At 35.7% G+C, this 17,499-nt stretch overlaps 1 protein-coding gene across 1 annotated transcript in view; it reads left to right on the top strand.

Moving 5' to 3' along the window:
• The window catches only part of GALNT13 (polypeptide N-acetylgalactosaminyltransferase 13), a 517,926-nt gene that overhangs the window by 454,978 nt on the left and 45,449 nt on the right, over nucleotides 1–17,499 (top strand). Inside the window, exon 10 of the mRNA XM_082657709.1 lies at nucleotides 17,114–17,212. Coding sequence (XP_082513835.1) covers nucleotides 17,114–17,212 — 99 coding nt within the window. The remainder of the gene's footprint in view (nucleotides 1–17,113; nucleotides 17,213–17,499) is intronic.

Raw genomic sequence — 17,499 nt, 5'->3', positions numbered from 1 at the left:
ATTAATCCCTTGTGGGTCTCTTCGTTTGCAAATATTTTTCCCATTCTGAGGGTTGTCTTTTCATTTTGTTTATGGTTTCCTTTGCTGTGCAAAAGCTAAACGTTTAATCAGGTCCCATTTGTTTGTTTTTATTTTCATTATTTTAGGAGGTAAATCAAAAAAGATCTTGCTACGATTTATGTCTGCCTATATTTTCTCTAAGACTTTTATAGTATCTGGTCTTACATTTAGGTCTTTAATCCATTTTATTTTTCTGTATGATGTTAGGGAGTGTTTTAAGTTCATTCTTTTACACGTAGCTGTCCCGTTTTCCCAGCACCACTATTGAAGAGACTGTCTTTTCTCCATTGTATATTCTTGCCTCCTTCCTCATAGATTAGGTGACCAGAGGTGCGTGGGTTTATCTCTGGACTTTCTGTCCTGTTCCATTGATCTGTATTTCTGTATATGTGCCAGTACCATACTCTTTTGATGACTGTAGCTTTGTAGTATATTCTGAAGTCAGGGAGCCTTATTCCTCCAGCTCTATGTTTCTTAAGATTGCTTTGGCTCTTCAGGGTCTTTCTGTGTTTCCATACAAATTACAATGTTTTTGTTCAAATTCTGTGAAAAATGTCATTAGTAATTTGATAGGGATTGCATTGAATCTGTAGATTGGGTAATATAGTCACAAAATATCTATTATCTTTAGAAATTTAAAAATAACTGTACAAGCATATGTTCCTAATACATATTCAATTGCTCAAAATAAGAATTATTCCTTTATGAATTGTATGTTCCATACTGTTAATTTCCCACCTAATGGGGATTAGGTTTGAGAATCAAAACTAATTTAATATTGGTTGTAATTAAAGCATTTCAACAGCAATAATACATGCATTCCAAAAATATTTATTATGTTTGTTGAATCTGCCATTTTTATAGGTCATAACAGTAGAATATCTGAAAATTCAGTCTAATACTTTTTGGTGCATTTGCCAAGATATCTATGACTTTATCCACTCTATAACTATAAATATCACTTTTGATTAACTAGAAAATAATTAAAGAAAAAAAATGCAATTTGTTCCTAGCTGAACTGTTTTTAAAGGCTGTTCTTCTGTGCCTTATCATTGCACTGTTTGCCAAATCTCCACTTACTCATCAGCCAGGTAAGTATCTCTCTATAGAATTTTTCAGTTTACATCTATTCAACATTAATCTGAATACTGTAGTGCAAAGGTTCATGTGGAATAACACTGAATATACTACTTTCTAGGTGTAACTTTAGTGACTAGTCCTGGGCCTCTGGTGTTTTGCGGTTTTTTTGTTTTCATTGGGAGGGTGTCATTGCTGTTTTCAAATATGCAGTATTCCCATGTTAGCACTAATGTCACAGGGATTTATTTATATTCAGTACATAAAATATATGAGTGTTTTTTAAACTGGAACACTGTTTGCATGTGAGTTATTATAATCTAGTTCTACTGAAGATCCCCAACAAAATATCTAACATTCATTTCTTTACTGAAAAGTTTGTTGGATCAAGTGTGAATCTGACTGTACCTTTAGAAGAAGGGAGTTTTTCTATTCTTGTAGTAGAGTATTTCTCCCCTTGTAGTAGAGTATTTCTCCCATGGTAATCAATGGACCCAGCTGATGAGTAAACATTGATAACTCTTTCTAAAAGAAGGATGACCAGGGCCTAGATAACAAGACAGACATGAGTAAAGAGGGCTTTTGGAAATTCTCTGAGGCCACCGGGGTGACTCCTGAGCAAGATTCAGGACTCTGAAATGGAACCTAGATGTTTATTTCCATGTTAAAAATTCAGTTTTATGCTTTCCTGTACTACAGCAAGAAACCTAATTAATTGACTTTCTGAAAAAGTGAAAATGAAGTGTGGGAAAATTCCTTTATACAACCTACTGATTTTAAAGTAACTATCTTCTGTAATGAATCTTATAGAAATCGTCTGAAAAACTTTTAAAGATAGAGATTACACCTTTCAGGATTTTTGAAACATATCCAGAAGAGGCAGCACGTTGTACTGAAAAAACCCCAGGCTTCGGAATCAAGCAGAGGAGGGTTTAAATACTGACCTCACAGTTGAGGACTCAAGTAGCACTAGGTCTTCTCTCTGGTACCTGTCAGCAGCAGGAAGGTAATCATACAAGGTTATAGTGATGACTGAGGATAGAGAGCATCTACAACACCACCTAGCAAGAATTAGTACCAGCACCAGTAGTTACAGGTATTGTAATTATAGCTACTATTTATTGTTTTCTTACTATGTCAAACATTATGCTAGATGCTTAATAATAATTGCAGTATTTAAAAATCACAATTCCATGTCTTAGGTTTTGTTATTATCCCCAATTAAATATGGAACCTGTATGGAGAAAGTTCACATGATTGACCTAATGTTCATAGAGCTAATTAAATATTGGAGTCAGGATTCAATACATTTTAGTCTGACACTAAAGCTCACTTTTTCTTATAACTAGAAGGAGAAAATAGATTATATTACTATATGTTATTCATTCAAAATGCTTTTATTAAATAAGAGATTAAACTAGAACCTGTGTTATATGCTAATGATGCAAAGTCAATAAGGAAAGACCTTTACTCTTAAGCCATTCTACTGAAATGGGGGTGGGGGGATGGCAAAAGAGCATCAAACAAACAGATAAGAAATTAAGTAGAAATAAACATGTGGTATATAGGCATGCTATAAGCTGCTATTTCAAAAACCCAATAAATTCAAAACTCTATGAGATATATTAAGTTTTGAACTTTCTGGAATATTAACGTACTGCAGTTTTCCACTTTAAAACCATCCTAAAGAGATGCAATCCTGCACCTGTTTCCTTGGAAACAGAAGGACAAATTCACCAAGCACTGCTTTCTAATTCAATTTCGCCTAGTCATGTATACATAATTTGATGGACACTTTGATAATGAGTTCGGGATGAACTGTTAATGGACAACAGTCATTTACTTAAATCTTTTTCTTTCTTACTACCTGTCATTAACCATCAATTTAAAAATGTAAAAAACTACCTTTCCTTATATATGAAGGTACTATCTCTCAAAGTCTCAAAGTGGTATCAGGTGTCCAAAGCTACTTATCTAGAGGACAAAGTTATTTCTTTGTAGTAATTCATATGTACTCCTCACTTAATTTCAAATGAAATTGTTTGTTAGGATTTAACAATTTACAATTTCCTTGAGTTTCAGTGTTTTTCAAAGCCTAGATATTTAATATTGCAGTGCATTGATGAATATAAACATTTTCATGTCAATTTCTCTTTATAACTTTCCTAGTTGTATTGCAAGATAGAGGCAAACATGGTATTCAGTTTCTATTATCGTGTATTGTCACCAAAATAATCATCAGTATTGATATCAGATAGCTGTCTTAATTTCTTACATTTGCATTTTACTCAGGTAATTGAAATATTACTTTACCCAGCCCGTGAATTACATGCAGTTTCCAATGGGAAGTTAAAAGCTGTGCAATTGCTTTGAACTAAAACCTTTAATTAAGTAGCTTAATGAAGCATATGCCTTTTAGACTTAGTAAGCAGATCATAATGGAATAAGGAAGTAGAGCTTCTTGCAGCATTAAATTCTCTCTTAAGTAGCCCTTTAGCTTATGTATATTTAGCATGTCAGCTTCTGATCTTGTAAATGTAAAAGCTAATTCAAGTATAAGATTGAAAAATGGCTTTCTAAAGTAGTAATGCTTCACCCTAAATTTTTGGCCTCAGACAGGCCAGCATTTTGGAAAAATGTGAGCTATATAGAACACAAGAATAGAGAGGGCAAGAAGGGAGAGAAGAGGATTGCTGGAGCCAAGTGACTTTTAACTCTTGGGGCTTAGTATTTGCATTTACATGTTGCTTGGAAGACGTTTTGACATTAGTCTCTGCATTTCGTACTGCCTGCTTGACCTCAGCACTTCCTTCTCCTCTTGTATTCTTTAACCTTATCAGCTAGTTAAGATCCTTGCACACATTGACACTGTATTCCTTAAATATTGTTAAAGAGCAAATTTAAAAATAGACATCTATTGACTGCAGGGATTAAGGATAAAATCAGTTACTGCCAAATGCAGAGGCTAAAACCTTGAGAGTGTTACCCTTTCTGCTGGTAATCAGGAGATCTATTTATAAATTCACCATCTTCTTGACCCTTTAATAGGAAAACCAGTAAGAAAGCCTCATTTTATACAACTTGGCACAAGTTGGGGGCATTCTCTCTGCCCATGATGATATTTCCAAAACTCTTTGGGACCAGTAGCTGATTTTCATCCCAGTGTAACTAAATATGCACATATACAGGCAGAATATATTACTCTTCATCAGATGTTAACCTTAAAGAATGTTGGGCTGGGTAACCCACCTATGGACAAAATGAGCAAGTATCCTACTAGAAAAAATTTTTTTTGTTTTTACTTTACACTGCTGATAAATAAATTAGAATCAATTCTATCACTTAAATATGTATTGGCACAAACAACTGCAACAAACTATATTCCAGTTAGGCATATGAATTCTCCTAGGATTCTTGATTGCTTTTGTTATCCACCAAAATAAATGAAATTGTTCAGTTTTCTGTATTCTTTACTGTTTTGTTGAAGGAGGTTAAGATATCACATACTCATAATTTTTAAATCTCACAGGACATTCTAAACCCAGGTTTACATAAGAGAAGTCAGCTTGGGTTTGTTAATTAGATTTTGCAAATCTGTGTAAAACCATCCTTCTGATTTATTCATAATTTGGTAAAGAGAAAATAAATATACTTAAATGCATATTCACTGCAATTAATTACATGCAAATATTAACATTAAACTCTGGAATGCACTGCAAATGTGCCAATTTCCTTCTTTACAAAGTAAAGAGAAACCAAATGAGGTTGACATATTTAAAATAATGAGTAACATAATGTGCAGTTGAAAGATAAGCATGTGTTGGAGTAATTAAAGCCCCAAAAAAGCTAGTTTAAGTTTAGACTCTTATTTTAGAATGAAGCTTACCTGTTAGTTTTGAAGTTCAAAGGTGGTGGGGGTGGGAGTTTATGACTCTTTTTTTAGAATTGGAGTTCTCATTGTTGCTTGCTGTTACAATCCAGCAGAGGGAGCAAAAGCTAATGAACAAACCATGCAAGTGGTAAGAACATTACCAATGATACTACCACTGAGTAGAAACATTTAGAAAAAGACTTGCTGATTTCAAACATCAAAACACAAGCGGGAAAAATACTCCCAAGTTTATGTCATGAAAGATTGTTCTCAGGCAATAAAAGATTATGTGTAAACAAAGAAATGTCAAAGCAGACAACAAAGTTAAAACTACACTGGCCCTACACCATATATTCAAAGCTATACCACAACATAAGGAATGAGTCACAACAATTTCTCAGAATGCAGAACTACCCATATGTTGATACAGGTTGGATTCTGTAAGGAGTTTCTATGGATGAAGTTCCTCCATGTTTGTTTGCCTAGATTTTTCTCAGGATTAATGAATGGCATGATCAAGCAATTGGTGTTGTCAGGTAATATGACACCAGTGACAAGATCAGGATCTTTCTTGAAATTTCATTTCTCTGCTTAAATAACATTCTTTGGGAATATATATATTTACCTCAGTTCCAGAGTGTTCTTACAATGGTTCTGATTTTAAAATCATGCAAAATCATCCTATATCTGATCATCCTTTGCATCTCAAAAGATGAGATGCATAGTTTGAACTTTCCTGTATGCCAGTATCTTATATTGTGCATTAAGATTTGCTTGTTGAAGACTGTCAGAAGACACTAGTGACTCTTTTTATGTTTGAAGAAAATATTACAGATTCCCACTGTTAGGCTCATTGACTTGAGAATAACCTGATGTACATCAGGCTGCCTTCTAGGTGTACATGCATTTTTTTAAAAAACTCTGGATATCATAGGACTACTCACAAAAACCTCTCAGATACTGTCTCTATCCAGATGATATGTCCTTCTCAATTTTTTAAGATGGGTATTGCTAGCCCTGTTCCCTGACACTCCATATTTGTATCCAATGTCATGATAGCCAGAAGTCATTTTCATGACGGGGGCCCAACAGTCTGACAGACACTCAGCATGGAAACCACTTTGCTTCTACCCTTTTTTTTTTTTTTTTTTTTTTTGCGGTACACGGGCCTCTCACTGCTGTGGCCTCTCCCATTGCGAAGCACAGGCTCCGGAAGCGCAGGCTCAGCGGCCATGGCTCACGGGCCCAGCTGCTCCACGGCACGTGGGATCTTCCCGGACCGGGGCAAGAACCCGTGTCCCCTGCATCAGCAGGCGGACTCTCAACCACTGAGCCACCAGGGAAGCCCCTGCTTCTAGCCTTTTTGACCTGCTTCCTCAGGTCTGATCCTAGGCCCCTTTCATGTTCCATGTGTCTTTGCCACTGTCTGGATGACCTGTCATTTACCTTTATTCAACTAGAACTTAATCCTCCTTATAGGCCTCCTTTCTGAACAACACTGCCTGCCTACCTGTCTGGATGGCAGGACCAGGCAATTCCCAAACTCACTATAATAACTTTCAATAACTTATTTGGACAAACTACTTAACCTCTTTGTATCTTAATGTTTTCATGTGTAAAATTGGGGTAATAGGTTGGTTTTGAATTAGTTATTACACATAAGTGCTTGGGACAGTTCATGGCACATACAATTACAATTATAAATAATAATAATTATTGTGGTGGTTGTGGTGCTTGCCATTCCTGTCTCATTCTGACAGCTTTCGTAAAACCACTGACTCCTAATTATTTCTAGTCTCCTAGAACCCATGTCCAGCCAGCCTCACCAGATTCAACTTGGGTTCCTATACTATATCCTCTTAGCACCTGCTGCATTCTAAGGGACAATTAATATTACATGTCTGGAAACCATCAAACCAATTTTTAGAAAAGTTAGAACATGTCATGAATAAAACAGACTCCTTTTCATGAAGTCCCCAAAATGAGTCTATTCTGGAATTCTGAAAAAATAGCAGCAGCAGTGACATACTGTTTGAAACTCTTTGAATTCCTCCATTGAGGCAGAGAGAGCATCCAGGTTAGCAAAACCAAAAAGTGATGGACAACTTTAACAATAAAATTAGGTGACAAGGTATTCTCACCAATCCCAAAATATGACCGGTAAAATTCATGACCATATGATAATACAATTATTGCAGTAGGAAAAAAGGGAAGCAATGGGGTGCCTGATGGAAATGAGACCAGGATAACACCTGAGTTGCCAATAGGTACTCATGAGAAATTGTTTTATGCCAATTTAAAAATAGTAGTTGAAACTGGGAGAAGTGTTTTCATAAAATCCAATGTGCAAGTCAGTGAAAAGTCCCCTCTCTAAATGTCTGAACGGTCTGAAAACTCTGCAGCCTGTGAATTCTTACAACTCAATAACTGAAGCTCTTTTTCAGGAGAAACTTCAGGGAATAAAGCCCAGCTTATGGAGGTAGGGACAACAGTGACAAAGTCCAGATAAAAATGGGAGAGGGCAGGGGGGTGGCGGTAGAGACAAGATAGCAGAGTAGAAGGACTTGAGCTTGCTCCTCTCACAAAAACACCAAAATCACAAATAACTGCTAAACAACCACTGGACTTGAAAAAAGACTGGAATGTACCAAAAAAGATACATCTAAAAGACAAAGAAGCCACAAGGAGACAGTAGAAGGGGGCCCATGTGCAAAATAATCAAATCCCATACCCACTGAGTGGGTGACCCACAAACTGGAAAATAATTACATCATAGAGGTTGTCCCACAGGAGTGAGAGTTCTGAACCCCACATCAGGCTCCCCAGTCTGGGGGTCTAACATTGGGAGGAGGAGCCCCCCAGAGCATTTGGCTTTGAAATCCAGTGGGGCTTGATCGCAGAAACTCCACAGGACTGGGGGAAAGAGAAACTCCACCCTTGGAGGGTATACACCAGGACCCATGGAAAAAGCAGGGACTCCATAGGAGCCTGGGCCAGACCTACCTGCTAGTCTTGGTCTCCTGGAGAGCAGGGGGGTGGCTATGGCTCACTGTGGAAAAGAAGACACTGGTGGCAGAAGTACAGGGGAGTACTCATTGGCATGAACTCTCCAGGAGGCTACCATTTTGTCACCAAGTCCTGGCCCCACCCAACAGCCTGAGGGCTTCAGTGCTGAGATGCCTCAGGCCAAATAACCAACAGGGTGGGAACACAGCTCCACCCATCAGCAGACATGCTGCCTAAAACCTTCCTGAACCCACAGCTGTCCATTAAACACACTCCTTGACATGGCCTGCCCACCAGAGGGACAAGACCCAGCTCCACCCACCTATAGGCAGGCACCAGTCCCTCCTACCAGGAAGGCTGCACAAGCCTCTTAGACCAGCATCACCCACCAGGGAACAGATACTAGAAGCAAGAGGACAATCCTGCAGCCTGTGGAACTGACACTGGAAACAGAGAAAGTCAGACACAATGAGATGGAAAAGGAATATGCACCAGACAAATGGAAAAGATAAAACCCTGGAAGAACAACTAACTGAAGTGGAGATAGGCAATCTCCCTGAAAAATAATTCAGAGTAACGATGGTAAAGATGATCCAAGATATTGGAAAAAGAATGGAGGCACAAACCGAGAAGATACAAAAACAGTTTAACGAAGAGATAAAGAACAGAGTTGAACAATACAATAACTGAAATGAAAAATACACTAGAAAGAAATCAGTAGCAGAATAACTGAGGCATAATAACTGATAAGTGACCTGGAAGATAGAAATGGTGGAAATCACTGCTGTAGAACAAAACAAAGAGAAAAGAATGAAAAGAAAAGAGGACAGTCTCAGAGACCTCTGGGACAACATTAAACACACCAACATTTGCATTATAGGGGTCCCAGGATGAGAAGAGACATAGAAAGGGCCTGACAATATATTTGAAGAGATTATAGCCAAAACCCTCCGTAACATGGAAAAGGAAACACTCACTCAACTCCAGGAAGCACAGAGTTCCATACAGGATAAACCCAAGGAGGAACATGCCAAGACACATATTAATCAAACTTACAAAAATTAAAGACAAAGAAAAAATATTAAAAGCAACAAAGGAAAAGCAACAAGTAACATGCAAGGGAATCCCTATAAGGTTATCAGCTGATTTTTCAGCATAAACTCTACAGGCCAGAAGGGAGTGTCACTTTAAATATATTTAAAGTGATAAAAGGAAAAAACCTAAGAATATTCTACCCAGCAAGGCTTTCGTTCAGATCTGACAGAGAAAACAAAAACTTTACAGACAAGCAAAAAATAAGAGAATTCAGCACCACCAAACCAGCTTTACAACAAATGCTAAAGGAACTTCTCTACGTGAAAAAGAAAAAGCCACAACTCTAAACAAGAAAATTAGAAATGGGAAAGCTCACTGGTAAAGGCAAACATTTAGTAAACATAGGAAACCATCCACACACAAATGATATCAAAATCAGCAATCGTGAGAACAGGAGAATACAAATGCAGGATATTGGAAACACATTTGAAATTAAGAGAACAGCAACTTAAAACAATCTTGTGTATATATATATAGACTGCTATATCAAAACCTCATGTAACTGCAAACCAAAAATCTATAATAGATATACACACAAAGAAGAAAAAGGAATACAAACACAACACTAAAAGTCATCAAATCACAAGAGAAGATAATAAAAGAGGAAGGGAAGAAAAAGACCTACCAAAAGAAATCTATAAACAATTAACAAAATGGCAAGAAGAACATACATATTGATAATTACATTAAATGTAAACGGATTAAATGCTCCAACCAAAAGATGTACACTGGCTGAATGGATACTGAAACAAGACCCGTATATAAGCTGTCTACAAAAGACCCACTTCAGAGGTAGGGACACATACACACTGAAAGTGACAGGATGCAAAAAGGTATTCCATGCAAATGGAAATAAAAAAAAAACTGAAGCAACAACACTCGTATCAGACAAAACAGACTTTAAAATAAAGACTGTTAGAAGAGACAAAGAAGGATACGACACAATGATTGAGGAATCAATTCAAGAAGAAGATATAACAATTATAAATATTTATGCACCCAACATAGGAACACCTCAATACATAAGGCAAATGCTAACAGCCATAACAGTAACACAAGAATACTGGGGGACTTTAACACCCCGCTTACACCAATGGACAGATCATCCAGACAGAAAATAAACAAGGAAACACAAGCTTTAAATGACACACACAACAATAGACCAGATGGGCTTGATATTTATAGGACATTCCACCCCAAAGTGGCAGAACACAGTTCTTCTCAACTGCACACAGAACATTCTCCAGGTTAGAGAACATGCTGGGCAACAAAGAAAACCCTGGTAAATTAAAGAAAATTGAAATCATATAAAGCATCTTTTCCAACCACAACACTATGAGATTAAAAACTGAACACAAGAAAAAAACTGTAAAAAACACAAACATGTGAGGCTAAATAATATGCTGCTAAGCAACCAATGGATTGCTGAAGAAATCAAAAAGTACCTAGAGACAAATGACAATGAAAAGACGATGATCCAAAACCTATGGGATGCAGCAAATGCAGTTCTAAGAGGGAAGTTTATAGCAGTGGATTCTTACCTCAGGAAACATGAAAAACTGCAAATAAACAACCTAACCTTACACATAAAGCAACTAGAAAGAAGAGCGAACAAAACCCAAACTTAGTAGAAGGAAAGAAGTCAGAAAAATCAGAGCAGAAATAAGTGAAACTGAGATGAAGAAAATAATAGCAAAGATCAGTGAAACTAAAAGCTGGTTCTTTGAAAAGATAAAATTGATAAACTTTTAGCCAGACTCATCAAGAAAAAAATAAAATAAAATGAGAGAGAGGGCCAAATCAGCAAAAATTAGAAATGGAAAAGGAGAAATTACAACAGACACCACAGAAATACACAGGATCATAATAGACTACTACAAGCAGCTACAGGCCAATAAAATGAACAACATAGAAGAAATGGAAAAACACTTAGAAAGGTGAAACCTTACAAGACTGAACCAGGAAGAAATAGAAAATATGAACAGACCAATCACAAGTACTGAAATTGAAGCTGTGATGAAAAAACTCCCAAAAAACAAAGTCCAAGACCAGATGGCTTCACAGGCAAATTCTATCAAAATTTAAAGAAAAGCTAACATCTATCCTTCTGAAACTATTCCAAAAAAACTGCAGAGGAAGGAACACTCCCAAACTCATTCTTTGAGGCCACCATCACCCTGATACCAAAACCAGACAATCACAAAAAAAGAAAATTATAGGCTAGTATCACTGATGAACGTAGATGCAAAAAATCCACAACAAAATACTAGCAAACCTAATCCAACAATACATTAAAAGGATCATACACCATGTTCAAGTGGGATTTATCCCAGGTATGCAAGGATTCTTCAATATACACAAATCAATCAATGTGATACACCATATTAATAAACTGAAGAATAAAAACCATATGATCATCTCAATAGATGCAGAAAAAGCTTTTGACACAATTCAACACCCATTTATGATTAAAAAAACTCTCCAGAAGCAAGCATAGAGGGTACACAGGCCATATATGACAAACCCATAGCTATCATCATTCTCAACTGAAAAGCTGAAAGCATTTCCTCTAGGATCAGGAACAAAACATGGATGTATGGTCTCACCACTTTTATTCAACACCGTTTTAGAAGTCCTAACCATGTTAATCAGAGAAGAAAAAGAAATAAAAGGAATCCAAATTGGAAAAGAAGAAGCAAAACTATTACTGTTTGCAGATGACATGATACTATACATAGAAAATCCTAAAGAGCTACCAATAAACTACTAGAGCTCATCAATAAATTCGGTAAAGTTTCAGGATACAAAATGAATACGCAGAAATCTCTTGCATTCCTATATACTAACAACGAAAGATCAGAAAGATAAATTAAGGAAAGATCCCATTTACCATTGCATCAAAAAGAAAAAAATACCCAGGAACAAACCTACCTAGGAGACAAAAGACCTGTACTTGGAAAAGTATAAGATGCTGACGAAAGAAATCAAAGATGACACCAAGGGATGTAAAGATATACCACGTTTTTGGATTGGAAGAATCAATATTGTCAAAATAACTACACTACCCAAGGCAATTTACAGATTAAGTGAATTCCTATCAAATTACCAATGGCATTTTTCATAGAACTAGAACTTAAATTTTTTTAATTTGTATGTTAACACAAAAGACCCCGAATAGCCAAAGCAATTCTGAGAGAGAAAAATGCAGCTGGAGGAATCAGACTCCCTGACTTCAGACTATACTACAAAGCTATAGTCATCAAAAGTGTGGTACTGGCATAAACACAGAAATATAGATAAATGGAACAAGATAGAAAGCCCAGAAATAAACCCACCCATGTATGGTCAATTAATCTATGACAAAGGAAGAATATACAATGAAGAAAAGAGTCTCTCCAACAAATGGTGCTGGGAAAACTGGCCAATTACATGTAAACGAATGAAACATTCCCTAACACCATACACAAAAATAAACTCAAAGTGGTTTAAATATCTAAATGTAAGACCAGATACCATAAAACTCTTAGAGGAAAACATAGGTAGAACACTCTGACATAAAACTGTAGCAATATCTTTTTTGATCCACCTTCTAGAGTAATGAAAAAAATAAATAAACAAACAAATGGGACCTAATTAAACTTAAAAGTTTTGCACAGCAAGGAAACCATAAACAAAACAAAACGACAACCCACAGAATGGAAGAAAATATTTGCAAACAATGCAATGGAGAGGGATTAGTCTCTAAAATATACAAAAAGCTCATGCAGCTCAATCTCAAACAAACAACCCAATCAAAAAATGGGCAGAAGCTCTAAATAGACATTACTCCAAAGAAGACATACAGATAGCCAATAAGGACATGAAAAGATGCTCAATGTCACTAATTATGAGAGAAATGCAAATCAAAACTACAGTGAGGTTTCACCTCACACTGGTCAGAATGTACATCATAAAAAAGTCTACAAGCAATAAATGCTGGAGAGGGTGTAGAGACAAAGGGAACTCTCCTACACTGTTAGTGGGGATGTTAATTGGTATAACCACTATGGAGAACAGTATGAAGGTTTCTTTAAAAACTAAAAAGAACTACCATATGTCCAGCCATCCCACTCCTGGACACATATATGGAGAAAACCATAATTCAAAAACAAACATGCTAATTGCAGCACTATTTACAATAGCTAAGACATGGAAGCAACCTGAATGTCCATCAACAGAGGAATGAATAAAAAAAGATGTGGTATATATGCAGTGGAATATTACTCAGCCATAAAAAAGAATGAAATAATGCCATTTGCAGCAACATGAACGGACCTAGAGATTAGCATACTAAGTGAAGTAAGTCAGACAGAGAAAGACAAATGTCATATGATATCACTTATATGTGGATCCTAAAAAAATGATACAAATGAACTTATTTACAAAACAGAAACAGTCTCACAGACTTCGAAAACAAACTTATGGTTACCAAAGTGGAAATGTGGGGGGAAGGATAAATTATGAGTTTGTGATTAACATATACACACTACTATATATAAAATAGATAATCAACAAGGACCTACTGTACTGCACAGGGAACTCTACTCAATGCTCTGTAATAACTTATATGGGAAAGAATCTGAAAAATAATACATATAAAATATATATATAATATATATATAATATTATATATATATATAACTGGATCACTTTGCTGTACACCTGAAACTAACACAACATTGTAAATAAACTATATTTCAGTAAACATTTTTTAAAAATAAAAATGGCAGAGTTGAACAGAACCAAGAGACTTCAAAAAACAGAAGGCAATTTTTTTCAACTCTTCAAAAAAATACAGGAACAGATCTAGATTTGTGAAGTTAGAAATGGTCTCCAGTGTAAACATTTCCTGTAGGTACAGCTGGAAACATTTATTCTTAAACATACCCAATGGGTAGCTGGGAAATCAGCTTTGCTATGAAAACCTCCTAACCTTTCCACCAGCACTGAGTTTTCAAAATGATTCACAAAATTAACAGGCTTCTAGTTACCAACTATTCTGTTGTGTTTTCCTGATAAGGGGAGTTTCAGCCCTGATTACACATCTGAATTATCTGGGGAGCTTTTAACTGTATTCTGGTCCTACTCTAGACCATCTGAATCAGAATCTATGAAGGTGAAGCAAAGTAGAAGTACATTCTAAAAGCTTTCCAGGTGAGTCTACAGGGCAGCCCAGGTGGAAACCACTGAAAAAGAAGTTGCTCAAAAAAGGAAAAGTAACTGTAATGTCACCATTCAATATCAAGACATGCCATACCTTCCTCCAGAATGGTGTTTGCCAAACTTTGCACATTTTAATCACCTGGGGAGACTTTACAACACCTGATGGACAGGTTACACCCTATACCAATTAAATGAGAATCATCTGGGCATAGATACCAAGCACCAGAATAGTTTAAAGATGTCAAGTGATTCCCCCCATCAGGAAGGAAGGGAGGGAGAGACAGAAAAAGGGAAAGAAAGAAAGAGACAAAGAGAGAAAGAGAAAGAGAAAGGGAGGGAGGGAGGAAGGAGGAAAAATTACTTCCTAATCAAATTCTCCCTCTTAAAAGATCCAGAGAATTTGTTTCCTGAAAGGAAAAAAAAAGGAAAGGAAAGAATAGAAAAGGATCACTACCATAAGAATAAAGATAATAAAGAGTAAAATGATAGCTCTACAAAAAATGAAAGCACACCAAAACTTTACGCTTATAAGACAGAGGAAAATTGTAAACTAATATTTCAAAACAAGTCAAGAGAAATTTTATAATGATAAAATAAGTAAAAGAAAAATATAAATCAAATTTAGAAAAACCTCTGAAATGAGGGCCTGAAATGCAGGAAAGAACTAGAAATTAAAGAATGAATCATTTCAGAAATGAAGGATAAACTTAAAGAATAGATGAGTCAATAATCCCAGGAGAAAATGCCATAGAGTTTTAGAGGGGAGAAAGGAGGAAACTTTTAAAAATAAAAAAGAAATAAAAGACAAAACTATTGAATAGAAAATGACATATAGAGAAGCAAGAAGGTCCAAAATAATAGAATTTCCTAATGAGAAAAAGCAATGAAACAAAATAAACACTAAAAATTATAACTCAATATTTATTGAATTATATATAATTCAATTATATATAATACAATATTGTTCAACATTTACCCTTGAAAATAAATTTGAAACTATATATTGAAACAGAACACCATATACCTGGGCAAATGATACAGAATGAATTTTAAGATATGTTGTGGTAAACCTATTGGACTTAGTTTGGCATTCAGGCAAACAGACATTTGTAAGAATAAGGGAAAGAAAATCAGACTATCATCAGACTTTTCAAAAGCAACTATTTATGCTGGAAGTGAATAGAGTAACATTTTAAAGATACTCAAGGAAATATATTGTAAGCCAAGGATTTCAGATCCACAAAATGGATTTTCAAGCATAAAGACCACAGATACAGTTATCAATGTTAAGAACTCAGAATGTTGTTCCCAGTAAATGGAAACATCATCTACCTATTTGCTCAGGCCAAAACCTTGTAATGCTTCTTGATGCCTTTTTTTTCTCTCCTAGCTCATTTCCAATTCAATTGCAAGTCCTACTGGCTCTACCTTAAAAACATCCTAAATTTGACCTCCCCACCTCCACTGTTATCCTATTATTCGAAGTAACCATCATCTCTTGCTGGCATGACTCAATAGTCTCCTTATTTGTTTCTCTGTTTCCACTCTTGCCTCCCTCTAATCATTGGAACAGGGCTTGACCACACTGCTCAGTTCTGCCCAACCCCTTACCAAGTGTGAATTCTACTCCCCACTAATTTCAATTGCTGATTGGGGTTTACTGCAAATGACAGTACTTTTCCTAACTCTGGGAACCATTACCTGACCATAGGGTTCTGTACCATACAAAAAAGTTGAATTGTATAAACCTACTCCAGCCTCTATAGAAGTTTCTAATCATATTCATTTGCCAGTAGGGAGAAACATGTACCTATTTGCCAGTAGGGAAAAACATGTACCTAAAGCATAGATAACTATTATAAATAAATATATCCAAGTAATGTGTGAGTGAACAGTAATATGTGTCCAAATAAGAGTCAGAGGTAAGAATTTTTCAGAAGCAGAGTGGACAAGTACAAAACATACTACTTGGAGGTAAGACTAACGAAAAAATTCTAAAACACTGCATCTACTAGAAAGGTTTTTCTTCTTTTTTACATTCACTTGTGCTTGATTTAGTAATCTGGGCATCTTTAAACTCAATAAATGGCTTTTGTAATTGCATCTGGCGCAAATATGTATTAATGTTATGTTAACTATGGGACTAATGCAGTGTCTGAGTGTAAACCATGAATCTTATGTTTACAGTTGGCAATTTAATCTTGGTTTTGAAGAATTTTCATGTGAAATCACCATTTAGCCTTGTAATAGTCTTTCTTAGGGTCAGCTGCTTTCCACTAAGTTTGGCACTGGGAATGAAAAAAGCTGTGTATATTTTAGTTAAAGAAATAAACAGTGTAATTAATCTTTATAAATGTACAGAATGGAGCATCTAGTAATGAAGCAACTAAAAATACATAAATTTGAATATTTGACCAATTTGTTTCTATTCCTTTCTCTATAGGACATCACGAATACACTATAGTTATCTGAGTGGAATTTGGAAACTGTCCTAATTTTAAAAGGATTTTGGGAAGAATTCCTAATTTATAATATGTAGAGGTTTTCTTCTTTTCTGATACTATGCTATAAACAAAGAGTGCCTCTTGATTGGATGCTAATGACAATGCTCATGCTATTCAAGTTTACTTGAATGAGAGTTTAGAATCTTACACAGATCTCAGAATGGACATAGAAAAATAAAAATTTAAAGCAATGTGTTCTCCTTGGAGAAATTTCCTTACAAACTCATTTTGTTACCAATTTGCAATTTGAAAATATCAGAAAGACCTTCTGACTTACATTTTTGTGTGTTTCCTTTAGATAAGAAATGTTGAAACAAATCAATGTTTAGACAACATGGGCCGCAAGGAAAATGAAAAAGTGGGTATATTCAACTGTCATGGTATGGGAGGAAATCAGGTAAACTCTCCCTTTTTTTATCAGCTTCATATTTGGGGGGAAAAATGTTGTATAAACTATTCAAGTAGACTACGGCTTAGTTTAGTAAATTAATGGGCATTCTAATCAAGAATTAATTTGCCTATGTTATCATCCCAAGTATTGTAAGAAAGCACTGAAGAATTTAATAAAAAGAGCAACACCTTCAATGAGCGTATGGTGAATGAGGCCAGATGTTTGAGACTCATATTACCATGTATGAGAAAACGAGGGCTACATTTTATTCTGTTGTTAACTGAATCATATAA

The sequence above is a fragment of the Grampus griseus genome (assembly GCF_964374135.1).
Source record: "Grampus griseus genome assembly, chromosome: 7".
In the NCBI taxonomy this organism is placed as follows: Eukaryota; Metazoa; Chordata; class Mammalia; order Artiodactyla; family Delphinidae; genus Grampus; species Grampus griseus.
Note: the sequence above shows the minus strand (reverse complement) of the source record. Positions and strands in the feature narration are given on the sequence as shown.